At 65.2% G+C, this 7263-nt stretch overlaps 2 protein-coding genes across 2 annotated transcripts in view; both read left to right on the top strand.

Moving 5' to 3' along the window:
• Positions 1-1410, top strand: part of H696_01502 (hypothetical protein) — a gene marked incomplete at its 5' end in the record, with an annotated part of 6547 nt that extends 5137 nt beyond the window's left edge. The window contains 3 exons of the mRNA XM_009495398.1: positions 99-597; positions 791-959; positions 1109-1410. Coding sequence (XP_009493673.1) covers positions 99-597; positions 791-959; positions 1109-1340 — 900 coding nt within the window. The 3' untranslated portion in view covers positions 1341-1410. The remainder of the gene's footprint in view (positions 1-98; positions 598-790; positions 960-1108) is intronic.
• A 1043-nt stretch (positions 1411-2453) lies between these two features.
• H696_01503 (hypothetical protein) overlaps positions 2454-7263 on the top strand; it is a 6014-nt gene continuing 1204 nt past the window's right edge. The window contains exons 1-6 of the mRNA XM_009495399.1: positions 2454-2585; positions 2693-2976; positions 3375-3440; positions 3505-5800; positions 6037-6191; positions 6322-7028. Coding sequence (XP_009493674.1) covers positions 2507-2585; positions 2693-2976; positions 3375-3440; positions 3505-5800; positions 6037-6191; positions 6322-7028 — 3587 coding nt within the window. The 5' untranslated portion in view covers positions 2454-2506. The remainder of the gene's footprint in view (positions 2586-2692; positions 2977-3374; positions 3441-3504; positions 5801-6036; positions 6192-6321; positions 7029-7263) is intronic.

Consider the following 7263-nt stretch of genomic DNA (forward strand, 5'->3'; position numbering starts at 1 on the left):
TCTCTCTCTCTCTCTCGCCCCCCTGTCCACCGTACTCCGTTTTTCGCCCGACTGACCACGTCTCTCCTCCTCCTCCTCCTCCTGCCGCCGGCTCGCAGACCTACTCCATCACTGGCTATGAGCTCACCGATGAGGACCTGGCCGTGGTCAGTCACCGCCGAGGTGGCTCGGGCTCAGCCGGCGCCAGCAGCGATGCCGACTCGGATGACGAGCCGGACCGCTCGGGCCTGCAGATCAGCTTCACCCTGACGAACACCTCGGTCGGGCAGACTGTTTCCTCGATGGAGCTCTCGGCCGTCAACTCGATGACCGTCTCGGTGGTGGAGTCTTCCAGCTCCGGTGGGCGTTTCACCCCGAGCCGCCTGGCCCCGGGCGCATCGGCCACTCAGACCCTCACCCTCTGCCTGGCGCCTGGGGCTGTGGACGATCTCCCGCAGCAGCTCCGCACCTCGGTCTCCTTCATCGCCACCCCGGCGGACGATGCACCGGAGAATGGTGCCGATCATGGCATGTCTTCCTCCCAGGTGTCTGGCCAGGAGGAGTTCCGTCTGCAGCTCCCGGCCTCGGTCTTCGTCCATGCTGAGCCCATGTCCGAGTGTGCGTTCACCCGCACCCTGCTGATGACCTTTCCTCTTTCCCTCTCCTTCTCTCTCTCTCTCTCTCTCTCTCTCGCTCTTTCTCTTTTTCTCCCCTCCCCTGGAAATGGCCAGGGAGCCCCTCAGCCGCCTGATGGGTTGATCCCTTGCTCTCCTGGATCATCGACGCCTGTGCTGACATCCCTGCCACCTAGTCACCCTCGGCATGATCATGGAGGAGCCGCGCAACTTCGATGCCGCGACCGGCGGCACCGGTGCCCTGGACACCCCGACCCTGTCTGTCCAGCTGCCGACGTCTTTCTTGAAGTCAGCCGTGTCGAGTGGTGTGCGCGCTTTCAGCGCCGCGGCCAATGCCATTGCTTCGTGCGTGCCCCCCCCCCTCCCCCCCCTCCCCCCCCCTCTCTGGCCGATCTCACGGCCGCGTGCTTATGCTCTCGCTCTCTCAATTATCCCGTTCTCCCTCCCTCTGACACCCCCGCGCTTCGTTGCCCTGCCCATGCATGGAATCGCAGCGCCCTCCATCTGAACGTGGTCACTTGCGAGCCGGATGAGGGTCATGCCCTGCTGTACGGCCGGACTCTGGTCCACGGTCGCCACCATGTGGTGGCCATGATCAAGTCCGAGGCTGACGACCCGAGCGAGCTGGCCCTGCGTGTGTCCATCCGCTCTGGCTCGGCGTCCGTGGCTTCGGCCCTGATTGCCGAGCTTGGCGAGCAGCTGCCCACTGCCGACGTGGTCGCCTAAGTCCACGATGCATGTGGCTGCCTCCCCCTGGCTGCCTCCCCCTGGCTGCCTCCCCCTGGCTGCCTCCCCCCCCCCCCCCCCTCGAGGATATCTCCTCTTGATAGACTGCCACGACGAGAAGACCGACCTGCAGAGAGATAGCCAGCCGTCTTTTTGCCTCGTGGTTTGGCTTCTTTCTCTCCCCTGGCGCGTCCCGCGTTGTTCCCGGCTCCCCCCCGGCCCCGGGAGGAGGGTAGGGCTCTTTCCTGTGTTTGTGGCCCCTCTCCACCTCAGGCTGTGTGGTGCTGTCTCTTCCGCTCCCCCCCCCAATACACAGATCGTGTTCCACGGCTGCCCAATCGAGTTAAGGTAAACTCAGCCAAAATATCATTCTCACTTCACATGACCATTCTTCGCTGCGCCTCGTCCTGGACCGGGCGCCGGGTTCGCTTGGTTGTTTTGAATTCGGCTCCCCCTGCCTTTGGTGGCCGCCTGCTCCGAGGCCCTTCTCGCCTGGCTGGCCCTGCTCAGCGAAAGTGGGCTGTTTGGGGCACCGCGCCCATGGAGGACTGTGCTTGAAATGCGTGCGTACATGCGTGTGTGTGTGTGTGTGTGTGTGTGTGTGTGTGTGTGTGTGTGTGTGTGTGTGTGTGTGTAGGAGAGCGGGAGAGAGGGAGAGTGGGGGCGGCGCAAGGCCGGGCAGAAGGTGGGCGGCGGCGTCTGGGCGATCCGCACAGAAGGCGAGGGGTTCCCGGCAGGATGCTTCGCACGCGGGCCCTTGCTCCCGTTCTCCCCCCGGGACACCGCCCCCACACTCTCCCACATGACCTAACCTGTGTATGTTCTGGGCTCACGTCCCGCGCTCGCTGCCGTGCCCTTTGACCCTCAGTTCCGAAGATTGGGACGAGCAGGCTGGGGCGCCTCGGAGGGACGGGGGGGGGGGGCCTCGCCGGGGGGGAGTGGGCGTCGCGCCTCGCAGCACCCTAGATCGGCCAGCGCGATCCTCTCCCCCCCTGCTGCCGCCCTCACACCCACATCTCGGGCCAGTCCCCTCTCCCTCTCCTTTCACCTCAAACACCTTCATCGCGTCTTTCTCCCTCTCCCCACCCCCTTTTCCCTCCTTCTCCTCCCCTACCCCCCCCCCCGCCCCTTCCTGCCGAAGTGCGTGCGTGCGTGTCTGTCCGGCCATGTCCACCTACTACGACAGCACCCTGGCTGCCTACGGCGGCTGGCCGACCGATCGCTTCGACGACGGCCAGGCGGCTGGTACGTCTTGCCCCCTGTTCGCCCGGTGTCCTGCGTCTTCTGGCGTGGCCCTCCTTCGTCCCTTGTCACTGACCTTCCGTCCATTCCCCCCGCCCCCCCTCGGGTAGCCGATGCCATCAATCGCGAGTATGAGGCCCTGCGCAACCACGTGCTGCAACACTCCAACACCCTGGATCGCATTGCCTCCACGCTGGAGAGCTCCCTCGGCCCGGCCACTGTCGGGACCCTGTCGTCGGCCATCTCCGGCAGTGTGGCCAGTGGTCCGACCAGCGGCCCGCCGGGGCTTCTGGCGTCGGCCGGCGGCTGCGGCCCTGTTGCTCCTCTCGGCACCACGTCCACGCCGCCGAAGGAGGCGATCTCCTACTCGCGTCTTATTCGCACCAACGACAAGGTGCGCATACATGCACTTATTCTCCCGGCCTTGTCGTTTGCATCTCTGACTGGTTCCTCTTTCTTTCTTTCTCTCTCTCTCTCTCTCTCCCACTCCTTCTCCCTCTCTCTCTCTCCCACTCTCTCTCCCACTCCTTCTCCCTCTCTCTCTCTCCCTCTCTCTCTCCCACTCTCTCTCCCACTCCTTCTCCCTCTCTCTCTCTCCCACTCCTTCTCCCACTCTTTCTCCCACTCCTTCTCCCTCTCTCTCTCTCCCACTCCTTCTCCCACTCTTTCTCCCACTCCTTCTCCCACTCCTTCTCCCACTCCTTCTCCCTCTCTTTCTCCCACTCTTTACCTTCTTCCTTCTTCCCTTCCCTTCGTCCTCTTTTGTCCCTCTCTTCTTCCTTCACCCCCCAGAACCTGGACAACGTGCTGATTGTCCTGTCCGGCCTCTGTATTGAGGTGGAGCATCTGCGCGAGGAGGTACGGTCTGAGGCAGCGCTTGCCATCCCGCCCCTCCCTCACTCACTGACCCCTCTGCCAACAGGCCGAGACGCGGTTCTTCCCGGCTTTGGCCACCTACGGCGAGCATGTGGCCTATGCGGCGGATTTGGCCAATGCCGCGGCCCCGGCCGCCCCCAATGGCGGCGGTCCCGCCCCTCCGCTGAATCCCGAGCAGCTGGGCGAGGCGCAGCTCCGCCTCGGCCGCTTCCTGCCCCTGCTGCAGGAGGCCTGCACCTATGTCAACCGGCTGTATGACATCATTGTCAACTTCGTCCAGCAGCTGGGTGCCCTGTATGCGCCGAAGTCCGTGCGCGCGGCGCTGGTGGCGCAGCTTCGCCTGGAGACGGTCCCCTTCCAGCCGGTCTTTGACAGTTTGATGGAGGCATTGGCCATCCTCCTGACGTTGGATGCCATTGCCGCGACCAACACCCAGCTCCAGGCCGACTGGCGTTCTTACCGGCAGATGATCATGTTCGTCATGCAGGGGGCCGAGCGCTTTGGCCGGACCGAGAGCCAGCTGGCCCAGGTGGACGGCATGCTGCAGGAAATCGAGGCCCGGCTGCTGGCTGGGTCGGTGTTTTCCGGGCTCTTCAGCTGTCGCTTTGACTTCCATGATTCGCGTGCCGCGGCCACCGCGGTGGCGGCCACCTCCACTTCGTGGTTCTCCTTCGGGTCGTCCTCGTCGTCCACCGCGGAGCCGGTGCTGACCGCGGCCCCGGGCGGCCTGCCGCCAGTGCGCCTGAACACCGGCCTGCGGGATGAGCTCCTGGCCGCGGTCCGGGCACAGGTGGCCTTCCTGCAGGCACGCATCGGCCAGCCGGTGGAGGTCGGCCCTCGCACCGGCCTGATCGGCCTGGCTGGCCTGCTTCGGCTGGCGTCCAGCGTGGTGGACGGCTTCGCGGTGGCCATCACCGGCGACAAGCAGCTCATTCGGGCGGTGTGGGACCTGGGAGCCACATCGCCGCTGGTGCCCTTGATGGGCAATGCGGTGTTCGATTATCTGGGCTTCCTGGCCGGGAAGGCCTTCAAGTCGGATGCCCGGGCTTCGGCCAACTTTGCGCGGTACATCCGCCAAGGCGACCTGAAGACCGTGCCGGCGGACCGGCTCAAGCGCCTGGTGTCCACCGGGCCAGCCACCGCGGCCACCCTGTCGGTGCGCGTGGCCGCCTGGTCGGCGCGCATGGGGTCCGAGCTGATCCTGGAGGCCGGCCCGGCTGGCAGTGGGTCCGGGACCCGGGCCGCTCGGGCTGGGGATTCGGCCGAGGCCCAGCTTCAGAAGGATGCGCTGATTGTGCGCAACCAGATCCTCATCCAGGGTCTGGTGCTGGGTCATGCGATTGACCATCTGGCGCGGGAGCTGCTGCACTTGCACCTGCACACCGGCCGGCAGCTGGCCAGTGCCACGGCCCGGACCATCCTGCGTCTGGTGGAGCTGGCCAAGGCCGTGGAGGGGACTTTCGCCCGGCACCAGGTGTATGTGGCGCGGCTGCTGCCCTCCTTGCACTTTGTCCTGTCCTCCAGTCTGGTGGACTTTGCGGCCAGCTTCACGCGGCGCTTCAGCCAGGACCCGCGCATGCGCACGCAGCTCGAGGCATTGGGGCTGCTGGTGCGTCTGGTCAGCGGGCCGCCCACCACCGACCGGCTGAAGGCGGCCGGCGTGGCCCTGGCCATGATCCGGCCGCATCTGCGTGACCATGAGTACGACTCGGTGGTGCAGCATCTCCGCCAGCTGTCGCTGCTGGGCGGCCTGTCGAATGCGGTGGTTGTGGCCACCCGGTGTGAGTTCATCTACTGGAACCGGACCCTGCTGTCGACGTACATGCGGTGGCTCTGGAGCACGGACGGCACGCCCGGGGCCGGGAGCGATGGGACCCCGGCCGAGTCGTGGGCCCCCTCGCCGGAGGGGCTGCCATTGTTCCTGGCGGCGGCCGGTGATGTGGCCGAGCTGTTGCGCGCGGCCGGCCCGGACGGCCTGGACGCCCTGCGCCAGTATTCGGCGGACATTTATGAGCTGCTGGAGACGGAGGTCATCACCCCGGCCTGTACGGCCATCGATGACGACCTGCGCATCAGTGGCCATCATGATTTGCGTCTGTCCTCGCGGAATCCCTTCAAGCCGGATGCCATGCCGGCTGGCAGTTTCCTGGGCCTGGCGGATTATGGCCTGACGCCGTTGGCCACGGCCGGCACGGCCGGCGCCCCGGGGTCCGGCATCACTGGCGCCACTGGCGGCGCGGAGGTTGTCATGCAGGCCCTCCGGCGCACGCGCGTGTGTCTCGGCCTTTGCCAGATGGCTCCGCTGATGTCGGTCGATGGGGCCGCTTCGGTGGATCTGCGTGGTGCGTGTGCCACACCTTCGGTGTTGGTGTTGCTGTTGCTGTTTCAGCGTCGTCCGTCGGGCGGAGCACTGCCACACCTGGTCCCCATGCCTGGCTCCCTCTCTCTCTCTCTCTCTCTCTCTCTCTCTCTCTCTCCCTCTCTCTCCCTCTCCCTCTCTCTCCCTCTCTTTCTCTCGTTCCCCTTTTCGCCAAACTCACATCCCATTTCCTCTCACTCCCATCGCCACGCGGCACAGCCTTTATCACCCAGTACCTGGACAACTTGTATTACCACCAGACCGCGCTGGCGCCACACAACTGGACGCGCTATGAGCGCATGAAGATCCTGGCTCGCGAGCGCTACGGCCTGGTCCTGTCGGATGCGCGCCTTCCCCCGGGCACTCAGGAGCAGGTATGTGCTGGGTCCCCCTTCCTCGCTGTTCCAGGCTTTCCCGCGCACTTGCCCATCGTTGCTCGCCTCACGGCGCTTCTCACATGCCGCTGGTTTCCACCACCTCGCCGTGGTTCCCCCCGGGGTGCAGATGTTCGACGCGCTGGAGATCATGCGCAACATCCATGTCTTCATGTCGCGCTATCGGTACAACATGCATCAGCAGTTCTTCATCGAGTCCTCCTCCTCCAGCAAGTATCTGCACACGATCCACATCCGCCATGTGGCCAACTCCATCCGGACCCACGGGTCCGGCATGATGAATACCGCCGTCAATGTGACATACCAGTTCCTGCGTCGGGAGTTCCGCCTCTTCAGCGAGTTCCTGTACGATGATCACATCAAGTCGCGCCTGGTCCGGGAGGCGCGTTTTGTGACGGAGCAGCGCGAGGCGGCCCTCGGTGGTGCTCCCTCCGGGCATTCGATGGCCCTGGCCGGGGACTTCTCCGGCTACAAGGCCGGCGCTCGTCCCAACCGCGGCGGGACGCCCCCTTCGCGGGCGCAGTTTTCCTATCCCTTCGAGCGGGCCGAGGAGCTGAACCGCTGGTCGCGCAGTCTCGGTGTTCGTGACAAGACCGGCACCCAGTATCTGGATGAGTTCCGCCGCGTGGTCACCGTCATGGGCAATGCCCTGGGCTACGTGCGTCTGGTGCGCTCGGGTGGTCTGCACCATGCCAGTCGCGTGGTTGCCCATGTGCCGGAGATCACCCAGATGACGGGCACCTTTGGCGAGGGTGTCACCCGCGATGGGATCGGCTCTACCAGCAGCTCCGGCACCAGTGTGTCATCGGCGGCCTCGTACGTGAGCGGCGGCGTGCTGCCGTCGGGGGTTTCACATTGTGTCGACTGTCCTCCTCCTCCTCTCCTGACCTTGTTTTGTCCCTGTCCCCCCGCTCCTGTCCTTTGTCGCCTTTCCCTCTGGCGGTTGCCCTTGTCATCCACCCCGTCGCATTCTCGCTCTCTCTCGTTCTCTCTCGTTCTCTCTCGTTCTCTCTCGTTCTCTCTTTCTCTCTCTCGTTCTCTCTTTCTCTCT

This window comes from Fonticula alba (genome assembly GCF_000388065.1).
Source record: "Fonticula alba strain ATCC 38817 unplaced genomic scaffold supercont2.2, whole genome shotgun sequence".
NCBI lineage: Eukaryota > Rotosphaerida > Fonticulaceae > Fonticula > Fonticula alba.